This window comes from Mycetomoellerius zeteki, unplaced genomic scaffold (genome assembly GCF_001594055.1).
Source record: "Mycetomoellerius zeteki isolate Tzet28-1 unplaced genomic scaffold, Tzet1.0 scaffold512, whole genome shotgun sequence".
In the NCBI taxonomy this organism is placed as follows: Eukaryota; Metazoa; Arthropoda; class Insecta; order Hymenoptera; family Formicidae; genus Mycetomoellerius; species Mycetomoellerius zeteki.
In genome coordinates, this window is record NW_017257515.1 from 122728 (window position 1) to 146546 (window position 23819).

The following is a 23819-nucleotide window of genomic DNA, read 5'->3' on the forward strand; positions in this document are numbered from 1 at the left end:
GCTGTTGGCTTGCAAAATACGATATTAAAGATTCAGCTAGTCATTAACGTGTCGATTTTCTTCAGCAAATCTCGCAAAAGCAGCTGTACTTAAATAGAATAAAGTGAAATTACTTAAATTAAGCGAAACATACACGACGTGTCTTTCTCCTTTTGTGATTTTATTATCCACGTTTTTATTTTTTGTAATCGCACTTGCTGAGATATTGTGAAGTTCTTTTGTTACACATTTACTTTACTTCACATTTGCACAGTGGCATAACTAGAAACTTCAAAAGATTCTTTGTTAACAAAGCCCTTGTCTTATTCATCTTATTATAGAGAAAGATTCCTTTTGCTTTCCAACGCACGGCGAAGACATACATTAACTTCGTTACAGCGACGAAAGATCCATTCATTTCTTCATACAAGTTCCCACTGAATGCACACTGAATCGTTTCTTGATTCTGTTGTTTCGTCGGGAAGCGCCCATATACTAGTGCGTTTAATATAATGTAAGTATTGTGTGGTTTAATTCGATGGTGCTTTATACGTATATATCCACAATAGAGATATATAATTTAGCGAGAACGAAACAAATAGCAAGAAATAATTAATAGAAATAATATTGATGATAATAATAATAAATTGAAAATGTATAAACCGAAAAAGATGTATAAAATAATTTTAATTAATCTCCAAATAACGTAATAGTTCGTGTAGCGAATGTAAATTTCCCCTAATTCCATAAATCCTATCATCTTTCAAATTATGTGAATGCGATGTGGAGTAAATATTAACATGGTGCAAAGCTATTTTATATGACATTTAATCACACTTTAACTTTTATTGCTGTATCGCAAAATCGTACAGCGATGAGAGAATGGAAAAAAATAATCATGCCCAGAGGTACCGACTTTTAATCATCTTCGCTACGTGATGGGCACGCGAAATGTCAATGATGAAATTCGATGGTGTATTCGTTTGGAGAGAAATTTATAAATAATTTATTCGCGATTGCTCGATCGATATGAATGACAGAAAATCGTGTGAGCACAATAGCACATACATGTAATACGCCGATCTGATTACGAAAATATATGTATAACAAAATTAAAGTGTGACGAAATTAACAACGGTACAAAACAGGGTCAGTCAGTTTCATCCGTTCGTATTTCAAACCGTATTTTGATGACCATACTAATTTATGATCGCAATAATTATGCGATAATTTTTATAATCCTAGTGTTATTTTTAATACATTTTGTTAATAATTTCTTATTTTTAATTGCGTATGTTGATATCATACATCTTTAATATGATAAAATTAATAAAATCAATATTACTTGCTATCTTTCATGAAAACTTTAATCTAATTATTTTCATAAAAAATATTAACGGACTTTGTACAAAGTTTTGTTTTTGTCTGAGGCTGTATGTAAGCAGCAAAAGGAGAAATATGTTGAAGAGAGCATAACTTCGCGCGGGATCTTCCGGTTATGATTTCATTAAAACTTCGTGAGACTTTACTCAACAGAAACGATTCCGGGACCTGTAACGATTACTAAACTTAGCTTGAACGAAGGCATTAAGCTTGAATATGATAATGTATAATTCTTTGTCTTAGTTTTTTATGTTTGCACCTAATTGCTTAAAAATTTTTTAATACTGAAAAACTCATGTTTATTGTTTTTCAAATACATATATTTATTTTGTTTGTTATTTCTTTATTCTATCAAATAATTATGTGAATATACGTATATATGTATTACTTTATTTATTAAGTACACATAAATTTTTACCATAATCAACTTTTATAATATAAAATTCTACGAGTTAATTAATTTAGCAGCAGCTATTCGACTTTTTTAAAATAAAATATACAACGCAATCTGTTAGCATACAGATCAAGAATTTTGCTCAAGGCTTGCACTTCCAAACTCATTATTCAGGGCAGCTGCACCCGCTAAAAATTTCTCGAGGCTTTTCAGGCACCCGCACTTGATAAAACATTTCCCCATGACGCACAAGCGCAGGGCCTATCGGTGTTTGGATAAGCTAGTGTGAAAATAAAGATCACATTAATTTATGTCGAGAGAGGAAGTTTCATACATTGTGTATGATGTGTTTGGAAAAGCATCCGGTATTGCTGGATTCTTTTTATTCCACAGTCATCGCAGTGATAGTGACAATTATTGTTCCCTCTGAAGGAAAAAGGACTGCTTTAAATAAATTTATACCTACTGCTAAAATTATTTTTGACAAATTTTTGCATTTTCGTTGCATTATCGCCGCTTTTCTGTTTCTCTAACCGTTTCAAAAACAATCTAAAGAAGCGCACATTCGTCTTGTGTCGGAAGGTTAATAATTAAGACCACATATATTTCGACTAGATAAGGGTGTAAGCAAACAGTTGAACAAAGCTCCGGGTGTTCGTTGGTCCCCACATCAAACTTGATGTTGATCGCAATCGATACAGTCGCGCTGTTTTTTCCAGTAGCGAGCCTGAATGGAGTTTCTATTCGCGTTACTCGGTCGCTTCATTCACACGTCGCGTCGAGTGAATGTTACGTTCGATTCGCATTCATCCGTTCCGCTGGCTACCGCAAACAGCGTGGCGTCTATCGCCTTTCCCATGTCCCCCGGTTCAGCGATGCGTTTATGCATATGTATACACCTGCAACACCGGTCTCGGTAATCCTAGTTCGATTTTCGCTACGCACCGGAACATGCTTCACAGCCCGCAGCACTTTACAATTCTTACATCTTTTCGTGCTTTTAAGACAATGAGACGGAGCTAAAAATGTTTTAAAGCGGTTACAAGATAACGCTCGCTATTACTGTCACTGCATTTTTAAATTGTCCGTGGTATGTATTTATAGAATAGAACGCCAACCACAAAGTCATATAGGCTGATGCACCGCCGCAAGCAAACCGTTCGTAACACTGTGTTGTGAAATTTGGACTGCAAGGACGAGTACTCATGATTTATAACTCCCTATAGACTAACATTTTTATTGCACAAAACAATGTTTTCGATCTTATATGTTTTTAGAAGTAAATTGGATATGAGATCTAAGAAAATTAATATAAATCTAACGTGGTACAAACAAATGGAGAAAGTTAAAGACTTCCTTTGTTTCACAAGAAACCGATACACTATCTGCAAATATAGTATATTATTCAACTAAATTACAAAAACAATAACAGTGAATGATTTTAAATTTCAATACTCTCTATATTACTCTAATTCTTTTACTGCAACCTGCTGTTTTTGTAAATAACAGCACACAATGACATTAAAGTTTTTATTTAATAAATAACGAAAGTTAGATACATAAAATAGGTAAATACAACACAGTTTCTTTATATACGTCGGGTATATACGATACATATGTCGAGATACATCGATGTTACAGAATGAAAAAAAAATACAAATAATTATAGTTTTAGTAAAAATAAATAGTTTTTAATTTTCTGAAATTTATATTCTGAAAATGGAAGAAAGAATATCAATGTTTACATGATAGTTTTTCAATTTAGAATTCACATACAGAAAATAATAAGAATCTATTGTTGTTATAACTTTTATAAGAAGTGTTACATTGTTTAGCGTAATGTAATAATTTATCGCAATATGTATTTTTGTAGTATATACATGTTTTTGTTTAATTTAACTTTTTTCAAGCAATTTTAAGTGCTAAATGTGATAAACTTAATAGATATTAAAATTATATAATGGTAATAAGGCTCAACAAATTTAATACAAATGGGAAATAGAGCTACGAGCCGAGGTTAATACATATGGTCAACATTAAAATACAAATAAAAATAAAATAAACATCCAATAACTTTAATACGAATACCGGTAATCACAAACGTTTCGATCCGTATCGGATCCTTCTCAATGTTAGAATTGATGAATATATATGAATATATAACTAAATTAATAGACATTAATTATATTTTGTGTGACTAGTTATACAGTATATTTTTCTTTTTAATTCTGATCTAAAAATTTAAAATCTAAAACTCAATTGTTTCAGGAATGTATGTATTTAAAAAAGCAAACTTCGCGTTTTTCAAATCGGAAGTTTGTGTCTGAGTGTTCTGCTTCACCGATTTCCTGGTTCTTCGTGATCTTCCTTTTCTCTGTAGCAACAACATATAGGGTGTATCTTATGTATTGGCGATGTACTTTACAGAGATTATTTATGTAAGAAAAGAAACATACATTGTTTTCGAATATTTTCTTTGTAATTTTTTTATGAAAGGCTTATACAAAATTATTTTTATAAAGTTAATTTGATTTTTCAATTTTATATTTTCTGGAAAATACAATAGAAAATTAAAAGTAAGAAAAAGAGAAAAACTAAAAGTTTTACTAATTCGTGAGTTTTTATTAGTTTTCAAGATAATACTGTGAGTTTAAGATACAATTAGATTTAAACGCTTTCTTTCAGACGTTAATTATAAAGGATAATTAATCCTCTCAAAATACTATAAATGCTTAAGTGTGAACAGATCTTTATCATTAATTTTACGTTATATTTTTAAATATACACATGCTTGATCTTTATAAGCTCCATTCTTTCTTGTTAGCATACCTTCTTGTTTAGATCTTGTCGTGAAATTGCGAAGGAAGGAATACGAAACGAGTCGCGAGAGGAATTCCTAAACGCGAAGGGACAGACAAGCTGCTTGGTATAAGTTGTAAACTCCGTTTATCCTCGATTTGATAAACGCCGACTTCTCGTTAGAAAGGAAGTACTACGTTACAGTTGAATAGATTGTAGGAAATACCTTTTACCCGATGTGTAATCTTAATTCAACGAGGCGCTTGATGAATACACAATATAAAAGCAGTAAATTATACTTTAACGGAAGTTCCTAAAAAAAATTAACTTATTATTATTGTTTTAAATAATACATATATTTAATAGTTTCACATAATACTGTAAAATTTATAATTTATAAATAATATCATATATTTCCTTATCTTATCTAAGTACAAGGTTTTTAAGTACAATGCTAGTTTGAAGGAGAAAATTAAATGGAAACTAATTTGCATACAGAAAGCTCAGTGAATTCAAAAATTTGTGTGCAGATTGCACATCGGTTTTTTTCTCTCATGAGAGCGGATGTGCTTGGTTATCGCACGTACGAGTTATCTTCTTAGGAATAATAAATCATCTAAAGATGCATACAATGGATAAATCTTTACGAGAAAATGCCATAAGATAGATTAGATTATCAAAAAATTGAATAGATTAATGGAATTGCATGAATATATAATACTTTGATCTCGTCATGTATCAGAATATCTTTTATTTTATGAGGTTTTATGCCGTTGATAATGTAGTCTTGTCTGAAATAGAAAAATTATTAATTATTTTTATATTAATTAATATATTGTGTTACTAACCTCGAGAGATTTGATGAAACTCTTTCAATATTACAAAACATATTATTGGTAAGATTATCGGATACATTTTAACCATCGTATAAGTTATCTCTATTGCCATGTTGTTATAATAAGATTGTGTTATGAGAATGATAACTCTCGCAATTCGATATGGTACCATAGTTACAAAAAAACCAGTATTAACACCAACTGCGCAACACAGAAGTTATTTCAATATAATGAAGAAGCATAAGAGATCTATGAAGACTTAAATAATTGCCATATTTGCATTAAAATGAAATTTTTACGTACTCAAAAAAATAAAACGCTTCATATCTTTGCTTAACCACGTTTCAGTTCTTGATTTTAACAGTGTCAAGTCATGTAAGATGAAGTAGTTGAGCAAAACAATAATGAAACACGGGAATATTATGAACATAATAGTGGATGAAACGTAAATGTCGTACATAATTTCTTTCACAAAATGATCGTACAAGTGTAATTCTATGGCTGTTGCCATTATACACATTGTCCATACGAACAAGATTCCTTTTATAGCTGTCGAAATTTTTAAAAGCGACTTGAGAAGAGGTGAATTTTTTTGATAAACGATAACATACGTCTCAATATTTAGTAGAATTATCGTCAAGTTGGACGTGGCGTAGCTCATTAAAAATACGTAATCGAGATTCATCTCTAAGTTTATATCGAAAATCCAGTTAAGTACTCGTTCAAGTGGTTCAAGTAGGATTACAAAGTTTGATAATATCAGACTCATTATGTAACAGTTAGTGGACGTGTGCATGGTAGAATTTAATACGATAAAGAGACCGAGAAAAGTATTTAGGCTAATGCCTGCCATCAGTAGCGTGAAATCCATGATATTACGCACGGTTGCGGGAATGATTGGTATAATAATGTTCATTTTGGTAGGATTAGTTGTTGTAATGAGGTCCACTTGAATACGCGGGAATGAGTTCTGTATGTGTACTGTTCTCATATCATACATGTTAGACATTCAATGTCAATAGAATGTCCAATAGAAGAATGCAATGTATAGGAGATTGATCGATCTTCTACAATCTGCGAATCCAAGTCTCTCATTAACACTTAAAAAAATTCTATGTACACATCCTTGTGCTCTTAAAACTTGTACACTTTCCTTGAACTTTGGTATGATAACAAGCTTTCGCAGCGATTGAATTATGTTTTACTGCAGGAAGAAATATGGAAGAAGTTAATTATGGCGCGGCATACGTGCTTCGTCGATCCACACATTTATATTACTGACTGCGAATGGACGATAGTTTGCAGGATCACCACCTATTTACCTTCCCCTATGGGAGTGTGACGCCCTGCAATATCGTAGGTGGACATCGTCGAGTAACTAATAATATTATACAATTTGCCGACATGCAAACGTTTCATTTAGTAGAGTGGTTTAACGAAGTGCGAGTCGGTTATTGGAACTTCAACGTTGCTTATACAATCATTTATAATTCCGAAATAAATTTATTATTTTGAAAAAAAAAATCAACAAGAGATGCTATGCATTAAGTCAAGCCTCGTTGATTATATAAATAAAATTTAATGAGATACACTCAATGAATGAAATTCACCCTATCTATGCGATTTTTTAATTTCTCCGTGTTAATAATGGACTGCTGCAGAATTCATTCATTTGCATAATAAGATATAAGTGTAAATATGAAAGCGCGTCGAATATCTTGCGAAGAATTTATGGACATTTTTATTTACGGGTAGGAAGCATCCGTCCTTGAGGATTCGCTCGAAGGGCTTCGCTTTCTGGCCGCAAATAACGACCAAGTAGCAAACAGAAAAAATAATGTTACTAGAATAAATCATATTTCTTACGGCTTGCTCATTCAAGAAAGAGAAGAGATGAGCTGGACAATGTGGTTGGATATAGCTATGCGAAATAGGAGGAAAGAGAATGTCTCGCATGCGACTGTATAATACAAGATTTGCGGAATGGTTTTGGCAACCAGCCACAAGCGCGATATCGGTCAGCTTTTGCTGGTGATAGATTTATCGTTAGATTTATAAGTTCAACCCCTTTGGCGCAAAGGGATGTTGTATCTTTCTGAAAATGGAGCGCGACTATCTGGCGTATTGTGCACTCCGGAGGTACTTACAATCGAAGCGTTATCGAAAGGAAGGACTTGAGAACGACGTATCGTCGTTCCATTGTCGTCGAGGTAATGGAACGAATTAAAAATTGCGGGGGCGGATCGACACGAATATTTATTGTATTGTATTCGTGAGGTTAACATCGATCTAAACTCCGAGTATGTGAATTGTATCGAGCAGTAATTAATGTTAACTATAGTTCTTTGAGCCAGATTTACATGCAATACGTTGTATTATTTATAGCGCCGTGTGTAGCAATATTTGCTTGCACATATTTCTGCAATGACAATTACTTCATTTATAGATTTTGTATATATATGTGTATACAATAGATTACTTTGCCAGAAATAACGTCCATAAGAGTTGTTGGAGTCTCTCTTGTGGTTAAGGGCTTTGAGCCAGTTTGACTACGTGTTTTCATCTTCGAACCAGGTGCGAGCGAGCGCGTGGTTAATTTTTGTGGGTTCCTTCGTGCCCTTTTCTTCTTATTTTCGTCTGCCTCGCGATCGGTTTAGTGATGGAGGGCGGTCTCGGGGCCAAATAAGTGCAGTGGCAGGGCCTTAGGGTCCGGGACCGTAACCGGTTCGCCGCCTGGGCATCATTACGATGTAACTTAAGTGACCCTGAGGAGGCTTCGAGCTGCACGATAATCAGCGAGCTGTATTATCATCGCTGAGTAACAACATTCCATTGGTGGCCTCGAAAGTGTAAAGTAGTCATCGTATAATATAGTCGAATGAACGAGTAGTCTAATAAAAAGTATTATATCACGATATTTTATTATAGCTACTTTAATTAACACAAGTCACATGTTAGATATAAAATAAATTTATTTGATTGTTTTTATTGTAATTTTATTTATTTTATTGTATCTATTGAAATTTTAAATGTCTTAAAACCATATTAAATAAACCTTACATAAACTGTATTAAAGAACATGTCTTGTTGCTTATAATCGTTTGTTTAAAATATATTTTTTTTCTTGGCAATTATTTCCGTCTTTAAGTGTTAACAGTTTACATTAAAAATATTAAATTCGAAACGATATTTTTAATTATCTTCATTTTATTTTAGTTTATCAAAATATAATATATATATATAATATTGTAAGTAATCATACTGCGAATATGTAGGTAATAAAATAATTTACATATGTTCATGCGCACACGTATAAAAAAATACATATCATATAGTTTTGCTATCGAACTGTTAACATGAAAGTTTATCTAGGGACTGGTGGTTACATATTTATTTAAATGTGGCACACACCTACCAGACCTTCTGTCACACCTGTTTGACCCGTTTCTCATGTAGTTGAGCGACCGGCCATCAGTCGGAATTATGCCGTGACAGTGTTCCTTTTCCGTGTTTATCATATAATTAGTTATAATTAGTTTGTCGTAACTTACTATTATGCATTCTTCCTACATCAGTATTATTTGCGGTACAACACGCGAATTAAATCATCGTATTACATTATAATCTTAATCTTATGAATGAATATTAGTTTGCGGGCTAATTATATAAGCCGTACTTATTGTTAACAGATATTTCATGCATTACTTATATACAATAAATATACAAAACCTGAACCTATTTTTTTATTAGAACAGGAAGCTGTAAGAAGACGTGTAGTTTGTGTTATGTAAATTTTGTGCTGCGGTGATATCAGAAAAAGGCAATTTATTAAGAGTTTGTACGTTTCACCGCAGTCTCGTGCTCTTCCAAGTACTTTGCTCTTGTTGGTTCTCGTGTCAATAGACTCGATGTATTTTATGCATGACCAGTCGGACAAGTTTTTCCTGATGACCGCAAGCGCGATGCCTGAAGCTCGGTAACATTCGATACTTTATATGCAGGTGTATCTTTGAAAAATTGAACGGGTTGATGCTCGAGGCTGGCGCTTTAATAGCATAATATAAAAACAAATAATCTTTAAAATTTTATATACATTCCAATAATTTATAGCTTAAAACAAACAGCGAAACGCTTTTTTAAATGCACATAACAAGCTTATATCTCAAGCTTTGAATCTGCTTTTTAATGAATTTTTTAAATGTTTAAACATTTTTATGTAAATATAATATTATAATATTTTTAAATCTTTTATCCTATATTTCTAAAAAATATTTAAATATGTCATATAATTTAAAATATTTAAAAAATGGCACTGTTCTTTTGATAAAAATATGCATAAAATGCATTTTGTTTGCTCTGCTTTTTGAATCGAAACACAAAACAGTAAAGGAAGGAATAATCTGATAAAAATATAGAATTTATAACAGAGTTTTCAAAAATATTTGTGTCACGCGATCATGTGTGATTTAATGTGTTAATGATGATCGCATGTTACGATCAACGATCGCACGTCAAATACAAAAGTAGCCTTCCGAGAAATTCGGCTGGAGATTATACTAGTAACATACTTTTTCTAAAAAAGGAAATCATCAACAAAAGCACACCTGTGGATTGCCAAGTAAATTACAGTAATCGGCGCTTTTGAACTTAGGATATTTCGGAAGCATAAAGAAAGAAAGAGAGATGAATGATCTAAGGCTTTTTGTTTTTTTATGAGAAACATAATTTGTACTATGAACCGATTTGGGAGGTTATTTAATAGACCAGAAAAATAAATAAAAATCGCGAATATTTCAACAATATATCTGTAAATTTTGATGATTTCTATATAAATTAATTTTTATAGATCAAATGAATGAATTACATTATTTGAATTGATTTAAAGTTTTTTTTACTTAAACTTCTAAATTCGAGATTTGATGAGATTTGTATTATACTTTGCATCTTATCGATCACTCGGTTGGCATACAAAATTATGATAAGACGGTCATTGAATCTGAAAATCCGTGGATTTTTGCGAAAAATAACCGGAGAAATCAAAGATTACTGCGTCAATCATATTTCCGAATAATAAAAACTTTTTTTATTGTCTAAGCTTCAAGCAACTTTCCTGGTTTACACAATACTTCTGTGTTCTGTAAGAATTTTTTATTGCAGTTTTTTTTTACAGAGGAAGGATCTTTGAAACGATTCTTTGTTTTATATTCGCTTCTCTCGTCCTACATTCCGTATGAAGCTTTTATACCAGTTTCAAGATACGTACATTCTTCTGTTTGATCGTACGAATCATTCCGCTATCTCTTGATTAACGCACTGGTAATTTTTCCTGCCATTACCTTTCTATCTAGACTGTTTCTACATCCTGCATGTTATGAAGTGAAATTGTCTTGCGGTCATTTACGTTTTTTAAATTATTCACTTAGTCCATTATCATTCTCATCGTTTCATAGGCATTCTCCACTGTATATCTCTTCATGCTACTTCGTCATGTTCACACATACGTATAGAACCATAATAATCGCCGTTTTACAGGAAAACCGTGCAGATAAACCTGGAACTAACTCACGTTAACTCGTTTCGCACGGTCGCGAAGTACAATGTGATTCATAATTAATTCGTAGACGTTTACCAACGAAAATATATATGTGAGATTCATTCGCGATGCAAGCTTGACTGCAAAAGCTCTGTTGAAAAGAAAAGTAGCGAATTGTTATACGTGGATATTTCTAGCCATGACGTTTTTAATAAATAAATCGACGTTTATTTTGCGGAGGCTATAGATTTGAAATCTTAAGGCAAACCTCTTTCTATGTATATAATTATCTTACATAATGCTTTAATTATTTCAAATAGTTATTAAAGGAAGAGATATAGATTCTATAATCCTTCAAAATTATAATAATTCAATGAATCTTTCGTTCAATATAAATTAATGTCCTTTAAATTAATGTCCAGTTTCTGCAAAAGCCATTTTCCTTCTCATTATTTCGCATCTGCATCTGCCACATAAACCGCGAACCGCACAATCGAAAAGCGAATTACTTCTGCGAGAATGAAGAACGTCCGGTTTTTTTTTCCGCGCCGTGACCAACATCGCCAAGGCTTTCTTTCGCAGCGGATTCTGCCAACTTTCTTCTTCCGCAATGTTCATCTATTGTTATTTGCGTCGACTGCGGTTGTTATAGCGGAGACAAGTTTCATGGTATTACGCTCACGACACGTTGCAACGCAATGTATCGTGATAATATGCTGAGAGATCTGTTTCTCGGCGAAATTAGACAGACACACACATATAGCTCTATATATAAAAATTTTGTTACGTAATGATGAGAGAATCATTCGGTGTGTGAAAAATTATTACGTAAGAATTTTCTATGTGGAATCGGTCGATCCAGATAGAGAACTCCAGACTTTGTCTTTTAGCTCATGCAACTTTTATTAGACGTACTGGACTTTTACAACCGTCTGACAACCGCCGAACGGCTCTATGCGTCAAAGTCTCTGGACTTGGATTGGCAGCGCCGTTTAATTTGCATATTTTTCTTACGAGGAGATGGACATCATGGCGCTTTTATGACGATTTCTTCTCCTCAACATCTCGCGGATGGTGTCGCGAATGAAACGCCAACGGAAATAACCGCGCGATAGCACAACGTCTAAACTTTATGCCGTAATTCATGACATTCTTCCTTCGTTTTTCATCCTCCTCATGTCATCAAGTGATCTTGCATACGTCTCTTTTTTTCATGGTTTATTCGTAGATACGAATTATTCCTTTTCCCTCTGTTTATTCTTTCATTTTTTTAAGGAAATTACGTTCCTTTATCATCGTTATTAAATATTTGTAAAATATTAAGAAGCTGCATGTTGGACGTGAAAAAAGAAGAAATCATCGCAGCGTCGTGGTACGTTTATAAATACGTACGCCTTCGTGCATTTATTACATGAAAGGTGCGGTTTCATTAGCATTCATAACACGTACGTGAGGGAGACCACTGTCGTTCAGGAAATTTCTCCGTATTTTGGAACCTGCAAAGCATCAAATAACACTCATTATAGTAAGACGAGTTTTAACTTTTGCGATTAATAATATTAATATAAAATTCATACAAACATAAGATTTAGATAAAACGATTTTTATTTTTATTATTATATCAAAATTATAATAAGATATATTTAGAATTCATTATTACACGTTTTTAATTATCTGGTAGCAAATATTGTTATATTTATTATGAATTCGTTATTTTTCTCTTAATAACTTTTGTTATTTATTAAATATTTATATTGTTTTATGAGCGCATAGAGAAAATATTATCCTGTTAATTCGTTTATTGTAACGTTAAAAAATATAGTAAATTAGTATATTTTTAAATAAATTTAGGAAAGAGAGAATGTAATTTTGATTTAACATTATAACAAAGAGCAAAAAATTAACATTCCGGTACCGGGAATCGAACCCGAGCCTCCTGGGTGAGAGCCAGGTATCCTAGCCACTAGACCATACCGGATTACGAAGAGATCTTCTCTCCCACAGTTTGACAATGATCCAAAAGCATCATCTCTCTTGGACAATGTTACATTTGTGAAGTTGCATGCCGTTTGTAATCCGGTATGGTCTAGTGGCTAGGATACCTGGCTCTCACCCAGGAGGCTCGGGTTCGATTCCCGGTACCGGAATATATTTTGCTTTTATTTATCATAAAATTTAGGGCAATTTTATATTTTAAAAGTTTATTTAAAATATTTATTATTCTATATAATAAATATTTAACGAATGAATTAATACAACTGTTAATCATGATTATTATATTATATTTTTTAATTATATCATTAGCTTCTCGATGAAACTAATAATTTGTTTACACAAATAGTAAGAAATTATAAAAAAAATCTGTCATATATTTTAATACAAGACGAGGCGTAAGTGGTAACTATAAAATAACGAAATTAATTAATAACACAGGATCACAAGGAAACTTGTATGAAGTAACTCTAATCACACAGAGTAGGTGTTTTTTATAAATTTTCGGTCACAAAAGAACAATGTCACAAGTCACATTGTTTTATCACGTTAGATTTTAAAGTTATTTTGAATTTTAGGATGAAAAATCAGCGAAGTATTTATAGAGAAAGAGAATGTATGATAAATAAAAAAATAATAATTATCAATAAAGTAAAAAGAATTGGTAAATGTTTCAATTTTATGTATATATTAATTTCTTATTAGTAAAGAATAAAAAATTGTCTCTTAAATAACAAAGACATTTGTCAAGAATAGTGCAGAAAAACAGGCACTTTTTCACGTTTGACAAGTTTAGTGAGAACGAATAGTCGAATTTCAATATTATGAGTTCTCTTTGTAATAATAAAATTTTTTAAAAGTTTTATTAAAAATGGATGAAAAAATACAATTCTAAAATGGATGATAAAACAAATATGGAAGATGACAACCTTTTAAACCATTTCTTTGTTACGTAAAAGAAATTTAAATCAATTAAATGGCTGCTTTTCACATTGTGTGAAAAACAATATTAATTTCGTATTTGAACTTTGAAGTAGATCTAACGTTTTTAGCACAATGTAAAGAAGATGCCGTTTATATAAGTCGGATCATATTGAATCTTTTTTTACTTATTTGATTGATTAATAATTATAAAATGATGTAGGCATTTTGTATTATTAAAAAGAAATTGACATTAAAACTAAAAATTTTAGAAGAATAACATTAAGTTGTTGCTAACGTAACGCATTCTAGACTCAGCTTTCATTAAGTGTAAAAAATTAGCATTCGATGTCATTGTTGATGTCTTCTGTCTGGATGGCGTTATCTAAAATTAGATCCATACATGACAATAAGCTATTTTAGTGTATCATGTAGCAACTTGGAAAGGCGTGAAATCGGGTATTCTTGGTTATCGCGACTCATGCCGTGTAAATGGAAATTCCTTTTGCATGCTGTGCCAAGGACAGCAAACGCGGGACGACACATTAAGAGACCAACTAGTCTGGTTTACTCGCAATTTCCACATGGTCAACTGAATATATATATGTATATATATATAATATATATGTATAAATGTCATTTGCCATAAACCCGCAATTTTAGATGGGTACAGGAAAGTCGCGAAAGCGTACGTTTATGCTTCACTTGTGTTTGTCATCGGAGAGTGACAGATCAATGCAATTGTCAATCATCATTGTGCTCTATTTCCTAGCTTTTGATAGCTTCTATTCTACAATATGACAATTCATATAACGCACCACGTCCTTTAAGATGCTTATAGATATTCCGCGATCAGAATTATTTCGTCCGATTATAATAATTTAGCATGGCATTGTCTAAAATTTTTTTAGACCCTCGAATTAGAATTATCTAAAGCGAGTATTGCAAGTTTTTAGTTTTTATGTGTTTATAGATTTATATGTTATATACGAAATCAAATTTTCATTTATATAGCGTTAATTAAACAATTTATTTAGACATTAAATTATCTCGATTACTAATAAAAATGCACAACTTAAATTTCACTTATGAACTGCTTAGTTTATAAATTATCTATTAAAAAAATTACGCTGACGACTTCGCTTTTGAATTTGAAAACATAGACGTAGTCAGCCACGTCTGGTTTTCTTCATCGACTTCATAATAAATGCAACATCGAGTACGGTGGGACCTCGATGTCTGTAGAAGAATGTGACCAGAGTATTGTATCTGGAGCCGGTAAACCAAGCCGGCGAGACTGGCGCCAGGCCTGCTCTCAAGCACGTATTCGCTCCGACCACTTTTCTCAGCTCCTCGAAATTAACAGCCGTCCACTCGCTCGTAGTAGCATTTAGCGTGGCGGTTTTCTCTTCTTTTGCCTCTTTTTAACCTTCATATATGACTCTTTATAATTTCACCTTTTTGAGGGTGACACTCGAGGCGATGTTTTTCTCCTCCACTTGTGAGCTGATTTCTGGGGTCTCTTTCTTTTGTAAAAATGCAAGAAGGTCATTTGAGTTTTTAATTAGAAGAATTGAAACTGAATCAACGAACATACATGCGTAATCGGTTTCTCTGGAGGTATGGGTCATAAAATCTTGTATTACATTTCCGTATATGCGTAAACTGATTTTTCCGATTTTCCCGTGTAATTATACTTACAATAGTAGTTTTCTCGTTAACTTGGTTTTACGAGTTCCCGCGAATGCCATGACTTGAGTTCATTACCAGTTTAAGGCATGATAGAGACTTTCTTTCGTGTGCATACTGCAACTCAATAATATTTTGTTGAACATTGAACGTATCTTCTCTAACGATACGAAACATTTTATTACTGACAAAAAAGAATATGTTTATTTATACTTTTCTAAAATAAATGTATTATTTAAAACGATTGTGTAAAATATATTTAAAAATTTTACAAGAGATGAGATATTGTTATAAATAAATGTGTTTATTGCAAATGTTTACAGATGACTCTACTTTGATTTATCGAGCATGACGTCTACAATGGGGTTGCAGCAGCAAGCTGCATCTCACGATACAGTGGATTTTACTAGTTACCTTCAATCTACACAATGCCATCAGACGGAAGGACAGGTGCAAGGTTGTCAAAAATCACCACATCGGGAGCACAACAGCAGCTTTACCAGCACGAAAGGTCTGCTCAATGGACCCGGGCAGAACAATTGTTTCCTCAACAGTGCCGTACAGGTAAGGAATAATAGCAGTAAATTGCGTTTAAACATTACATCGAATATCGCCGAATCTCATTCTATTAAATATGATTAGTGAATACCATAAATGTGTCTTGTTGGATTATATAATAAAAAAGATGTCTGCGGGAAAGCGTACACAAAGTATAATTAAATACAAAAAAGCAAATTCATGCATACGTGCACACATATGTTTATACGATCTTACGGTATCGCGCGTATTTTCTGAAGGTAAACAGGCGCCTTATGTATATGCAACCCGCTGAATCGTGTTGTTCGACTTTCTCAGCAGGAGTAGGCGCAAACAAGTATCTACGTTATACATAGATAAAACAATAATCAGATCAATTACAAATAATTCAATTAATATAAATTTATGAATTACCATTAAAACCAGGAAATAAAGGAACTTGTTTAACATTTAACATTCTTTCAAAGTAATTTTTTATAAAGTTTTTAATATTAATGTATGTGTAAGAAAAAACTGCCGCAAAAATAATCTTGAATTTGAAAGCATAAAAATAATTTGTATACAAAAAGATCATGTATATTTATATAAATATAAATGCAAAAGCTTGTTTTTGGCATTCAAAAGATGTTTCGCAAATTGATTGCTCCTTGCTGTTTTCTCGAAGACTTTTACGAGTCTTGTCCGTGATTTATGAATACAATCCATCGCCAAATCTTTCAGCTCGCTGTCCTAAGAAGCTGTCGAAAGTCGAAATGTGTATAAATATTCATGATCGGTAAGTGAAGGAACATGTGAGGACTTCTTTCCAACCGGATCATGAGACTGCTTTTAACTCTCGTGAATATCTTTCAACCTCACTGTAAACTTCTCGCCTTTTAATGGTAAATTTTACAACGTATGCAGTCACGCTACTTCCTCAGTTAGGGACATCGGCCACCGGTTCCAAAGTCCAGAGGAAGAGGTCACGTTTATTCGTATTAAGCATTAAGAGGTGGACCGAGAGTGCCGTATTAAATATGATTTATTGCTTGAACAAATTTGAGGAGATAACTACCTCCGCCAAAGATTTAACTAATCGCTTGTACCGCCATAATGCTAGAAAAAATATCTTCTTCTTTACTTGTGTAATTAAGGTTATTTCCGATATTAAAAATTTTTAATCTTTTTTTTTTAAGAAATAGCAATTTTTTACACAGCATACACATATATATTTTATCCGAAGCTAAACACTCACCATTAAGTTAAAAAGATATAATATATTCTTCTTTACTGTTAGGTTTATTTACTATATTTTCAATTTTTAATTCTTTTTTCTAAACACGCATAAGGTAAGACATACAATTTCAAACATAGTATAATTCTGAACGAAATAAGATTTAAATTCGATTTTCGAAGTTCAAGTTTGATTTTTTTCTGTTTGGTATCCTTCTGTACCCTCCACACAATGAGAGGATTACTGAACTTAAACCTCAAAAATTGGATTCCAATTTTATTTCGTTCAGAATTGTACCATATTCGAAATTGTACCATATCTTATACATGTTTTATCTATTTTCTCTTAAAACACTGGATATCGTAAGATCGATTTTATAAAAAAAGGAAAACACGAATGCTAATCTAAGAGATGTTACATTCTGTAAGTTGGCGAGGTCTGATCGTGAGGCACGCGTACTAATACTACGCCTTACGTGACATGTGATACAATTGTTTTAAGCGCAAACGCGCACGCAGCCAGGGTGTGGTAACTGCTTTGTCTCGCGTGTTACGAATAGAAAACAAACGGCATAACAGCGTCAATTTTTCTTCTGACCGTAGTAATAGTTTCACAACAGAATTTGCGATCGGGCCGGTATTTGCGTTAGCATTACTTATTAATTCCGCAATTATGTGTGTGTAGTATGAGTAAAGATGTTGATGTCATTGATAAATTATAGAATCGATGAACAGATCCCGTGTACATACACGAGATGATGGAATTGTTTATGAAGGATTTATTGCAGGAAGCAATTATGAATCCTTATAGAGGATTTTTATGTTGCAATAATTTTTCTCCAATACTGATACACCGTTTAATTGACTTATAATGTTCCACAACGGATTGATTAAAGCTGGGATGTGTATCCAGCGATCTGTGCATCATCGGCGCGAGTTTACTGACGAAGCAACGACATAAAACACATTTTGGCAGGCTATTGCGATGCAGGTTTGCTGCCTAACAGTCTGACGAGTGTTTTTGATTTCGTTAAAGTGTCTGATAATCGTTAAACGCTCTCGTTATCGTTTACGGGTTGCCAGCCACGGTGAATAACGGCTTTAAACGCTTGCGATAAAAAAGCATACGTATCTGCGTTCCCATCCCTCTGATGATAGTCACCAGCCAGTGAGAATAGCGACATAACAGCACGAAGCACGCATCGATAACGTCACCGTGCGAGTGAGAACTACATACATTCTCGACGTGTGTTTTACGCTGATCATGTTAAACAAGCGACTTCGTGAGCGCTATTGATCTTTGATAATGCTAGCAGAATACGAATAAGTTAATCGATGCAATAATCCATTAAAAAATTTTTCATATGGGAACATATATATACATATACATATAATCATATACGAAATATGTTCATACAGTCTTCTTTCTTTTGTAAAATTATCATTTGATATAGAAGAAATAATAATAATAATAAGGAAACAATAATTAAAAAATATATCTACATAACAATTTATATATATAATCATATATACGAGCAGTTTTTTCTAATTTTTTCAAACTTGACTTTTCGTAAAAAAAAAACAATGTGAAAATTATCCTTTTATTAATTATTCTTTGTTTTTTCATTATTAAATTATTTTTCTTGTACTAAACAATAATTTTACAAAAGAAAGAAGGATATATAGATATATACAGATATATTTTTAATTATATACATTTATATACGTTTTTATATGAACATTTTTTTTAATAAGATAATCAATAGAATTTTCGTTTTACAATAAATTTGCAATAATTCTAACTGTTTTAACATTTTAATATAAAAAGTTAATATTGTTATGATGAAAGACTTAATTTTTTTAGATTTGTTTTGTTCGTTTACTGCGTATCTTCGTATTTCACGGATTACGATAGATTTTAGTATTTTACGAAACGTTTCTATCGCATTGCAAGACGTTCAACGTTTTGCGGTGCACGTTCATAAAAATCTTCGACCTCTCGAAGAAGCGGGGAAGCGTTTCATCGTTGTACGATCACGATTGGTTCGTTCGACGGAATGCACAGTAAAGCATTGACGATTATCAGAAGCAAATCGCGGGTTACGAGTACTCAAAGATCTTCGGAGAGTAGGTTTAAAATTCTTACGGATTACCGAGTTTTAGATCGCGTGCAAGGCATTGATCCGCGTTTTCTTGTGGATACTCCATTTTGTGCAAATCGAAATGTGGTTCAATTGTATTTTTATTTATTTAACAATATGTAAAATTTAAGGATATAATCACTAAAATATTATTTTTACCTATTAACAGAATCTACAGATAAATAAAATTAATTCTAATTTGAATTTTGATACATTAAACTACTGTTTAATTTGCAACATAATATTAGAATTGTAAGTAAAACAAATAATGATTACTGCTTTATTTATGGAAATACTTTTTCTTGCTGTTAATCTGATGACAAGCATTGTCTTGCCGTTACAAATGCGTTACGAAAAGAAGTGGTATGGGAATTCTTTCTAGCTGTTTACCTAGATTACCGTACATAACGGTGCTGCAATGTCCAAGACTTATTTTGTTACTGGTTTATGTTCTCATGTACTGATTTATGTTTATTGGTATATTGGCTAAAAAATTTGAGAGACTTATTAAAAAGTATTTACTTTATTTACATTAAATATTTTATATTCTTTAAAAGTTTGTAAGAGTTCCAAATATGGAGGTGCATTTGTGCATCTTAAATGCATCACTGAGAGTTAATATTGATTGTATACTATATGCGTGCAATAGTAATGGCATACGTAACATATTATTACTTTTATAACATCTGTCATGGAACAACTCGTCGATTCGAACAAAACTTCCGGAAGCAATTAAGCTATTCGTGTATTTGGGGCTGCACTCGTTTGTGCCGATGAATCGATTAATGCCATCTGTCTTGATGTATAAAATACGTGTTGTAAAATACGTATTATTTTTTTATTTAAATTTATCAATATCAATTTTTAGATGTTTCGACAATTTACTGAAAGACGTTTTTGTATTCAATCAAATCTTATTTTTTATTTATAACTAATTTAAATTCGACAGATTATTTAAGCCGATCTTTGTCAGTATAATTAGATGTAATGATAGAAATTGTGTCATGGTAATTAATACAAAGCTTTTTTTGTTATGCTTCTGTTTCCGGACGATCCTATGCCATCGTCCTCGTGTTCGTGTTTTCTGCACCCACGCCAACTCATTGTCAGTTGAGGTTCAAGGTTTCTCTCGGTCGCCCTCATAAAGAGGCGTAGCTTTCATTCTCACCGCCAACAATAATCGCAAGAAAGCAGCTTCTCTCAATACGCCTACCATTTATCGACACTCCTGCCTCTTAATGCGAAACGAAGAGTTACCTTGCTTACGTTCGTACGCACATCATTGCGTTAATTAGTTCTTATCTGGTTAAATGAGTTTCCCGTTCTTTGGGACAACGTAAAAGGATGGAAAGCAACTCGTAATGTCTTTCAAACGCAAACATTTAATGCATTTTACATTGCATTCTACAATTGTTCTCTGTGTAACGGACAATGTAGCTTTCTCCTTTACTATTTGTCACTTTGGTGTCACTAGCTGTGCTTCTGTTTTACGAGATTTCCGTATTTGATGATCTGGTTTCTCCATTATAACCATACAGTGCTTCTATTTTACGTGATTTCCGTATTTGATGATCTTGTTTCTCCGTTATCCGTTATAAGGATGTAACGTTATTCAGATTACAATCTAAACCAATCATACCTATACATAATTAAAGCTTATGTTGTTTTAGATTTCCATATAAAAACTTTTAAATAAAATATTTATTACCTATATGAGTATATCATTTGTTCACGATTTGGAATCTTTAAGGATTTCCTTCGGCTGGGTGAATCAGACTTCCTGTCTGAATTGAAAAAGGAAGTGTCGAAACCTACGTGGTAATATAATTATTGAAGTCACGTGTGAATTATATCATGATTTGATGTTTTTTAAGGAATTCTTTTTTCATTTCACATACTAAATACTCGTATTTTATGACATGCTCTAAATAGCGCGATGATTGACTATAAGATGCCATTCGAAGAAGCATACTTTGAAGCAAAAACGGTGCTGTTACCCAAGACGAAAAAAGCCGTATCTTCCAGCTGCCGATCGATGTACACCTGACCCGATCTGCCCTTAGGATTTAGCTTTGCGATTGGTAGAGCGAAGATATAGGATACCAACACGTGCCATCCTTGCTGCCGGGATACAGCTGTTTCGCGATTCACGTGATGATGCAGATGTACGCACCGTGGTGTCAATTTAGGGAGATTACTCACAGAAAATGATCGAAACAGGAATTTAGTGATTGATAGCCTTGATAATTTGTGCACTAATTATCTTATATTTGACAATTTCATTTTATCTTCATTAACTGTGCGATTTTTATCTTGATCGATATAGATTTAAGTGATGCAATTTTAGAGAGATTTTACCTTCGTGTTTTGCTTCTTTTTTTATGGTAAGAGGGAATTAAACTTAATTGCGTCTGCAAAATAAGTCGTCGTAACGAAGAAATAGGAGTGCCCGAAGGTCCCGTGATGTCACAAGTCGCTGGCCCATGAATCCGGGACTCGTTTCGGTGACAATAGAGTAAAACACAGCGCATGTTTGTATCGAGGGTACACACAAGTAGCGCTCGACCCTTGAGGGAGCACACGCGTGGCTAATGGCGGATGGAACCTGCTACGCGATTCTGACAGCAGGTGTCTGGGAAGCGACTTCTCTGACTCATCGCCAGGTGATATCTGCCCGATGCAGGAAGGAAGGAACCGGAAACTCGCAGAAGGCGCAAACTGCCTCTTTCGCGTTTCTTCATGAACGAAAGCAAAGTTCGTTATTGCTCGTCTCCGTTGCAGCTTTGATTTCGTGATCAAGAGACCGTGTCGTTACTTCGCGTATCCTTCAAACTTCATCCGTTTCGCTACGGCTTATTAACTTTACCTTGCCGTAGCTGATGTCGTTGCAGACGGATCTAATACTCGATTATTCGGTTATTCAATGTTTATTATTATATAGCTCGCTACTACGTCGCGTAAGTAAACGATATAGCGAAAGTTAAATCAATATTATTATTTATAGAATACCTAATCAAGGCTGTGTTCCAAAATTTATTGCCAGTACTGAAAATTTATAGTTTACGTCATGTGCACTATAGATTTTCAGTACTGGCAGTAAATTTTGGAACACTGTCCAAAATAACGTAAAAAATATTAAAATTTTTGTAAAGCAGTAATATAAGACAATGGAAAACGAACAAGCAAAGATATCAAAATATAATAAATATATTTATATATATATATATGTTCAATTTTTTTCGTAGTATCCTTTTACATAAAGAATAAAATACTTTGATTGAAGGATTGAATTTCGTTTAGTCGTTTTATATAATTATATATTTATATGTAGAATTTAAAAGACATAAAACTAGTTTGAAAAAATAATATCCTTTTCATTAACTTTTGACATTATTTCTCTATAAATTTTCTATTTATCATTATTAACTATTTTACTTTCGAGGTCATGCTATCGATATGGAATGTCTCCAGACAGCTTTCAATCGCGACTGAGTCTATGCGAAATCATGACGTCGTACGTGGCAAACCACGGTTACACAATGCTCGTTCGAGGAAGACGAGAAGGAATAACGAGAGGAAGAAATGGAGGAGAAACAGGCGAGGGTAGGGATTAGGACGAGTCGGCCCAGAACGAGAACAGAAAAGGGAGTCGTGTCTAAGAACCACGTGTGGGAAAAGTCTGCGATGCGAGACTGAGAAACGCGTGCATTCGATCGTAAGTTCACACGTGCATGCGTGTGCTGTCTTACTCCCACATGCATGCACGCACGTGTAAAAGTGCGCGCAAATGTGTCTCGACCACCTACGCGCGTTAGTGCGTATACGCGACTTTTCTTTTCACTCACGAAACCCGCACTCCGTGACACATCGTCGTGTTCGTCAGATAGTATATGGAAATTCGCACTTAGTTGCAGGAAGCACGAATAAATTAGCCGTTGATTTTTTAAATTTCTACGAAACGAATTACGCTTTCAATGAACTCTTACGCTTTTATACTTCTTTCGAAGAAAAATATTTGAAAGTAAAATCTAAACAGTTTATAAAGAAGACATAAAATTGTTAATTTATTATTTAATTCTAATTACTTTTCATTATTAACTTTTGAAGTCAAATTGCTAGATAATAATATACAGAAAATATTTTGTAACTTTCGACGAAACGATTTAAGGATCTTTTTAGTCATAAACGCTCGGTCTACTTTGTTAATTTAGGCCATCTTATGGCAAGACTTATCTAAGTTCCTATCTTTATACTCGAGTGACTTCTTTAATGTGGATCAGCCTGTGAAATCTAATGCTTTTGATGCTTCGAAACGTTCACCCGTTAGTATGTCTGTAGTCTAGGTTTTAGTGGACCAGAACCGTCTCGCTCATCTCAAGCTCTGGGAACTGAATCTTGTTTGG

The 23819-nt window shown here is 33.1% G+C and overlaps 2 protein-coding genes and 2 non-coding genes across 4 annotated transcripts in view; 2 read left to right on the forward strand and 2 right to left on the reverse strand.

Annotated features, from left to right (window-relative positions):
• Positions 1–23819, forward strand: part of ec (ubiquitin specific peptidase echinus) — a 69356-nt gene that overhangs the window by 3968 nt on the left and 41569 nt on the right. Inside the window, exon 2 of the mRNA XM_018455787.1 lies at positions 15850–16090. Coding sequence (XP_018311289.1) covers positions 15875–16090 — 216 coding nt within the window. The 5' untranslated portion in view covers positions 15850–15874. The remainder of the gene's footprint in view (positions 1–15849; positions 16091–23819) is intronic.
• On the reverse strand, positions 5687–6391 carry LOC108727599 (uncharacterized). Its single transcript, XM_018455776.1, has one exon. The coding sequence runs from the start codon at positions 6389–6391 to the stop codon at positions 5687–5689; it is 705 nt and encodes a 234-aa protein (XP_018311278.1).
• TRNAE-CUC (transfer RNA glutamic acid (anticodon CUC)) lies at positions 12831–12902 on the reverse strand. The gene has a single exon. It is a non-coding gene; the product is annotated as a tRNA-Glu (tRNA).
• On the forward strand, positions 13000–13071 carry TRNAE-CUC (transfer RNA glutamic acid (anticodon CUC)). Its single transcript has one exon. It is a non-coding gene; the product is annotated as a tRNA-Glu (tRNA).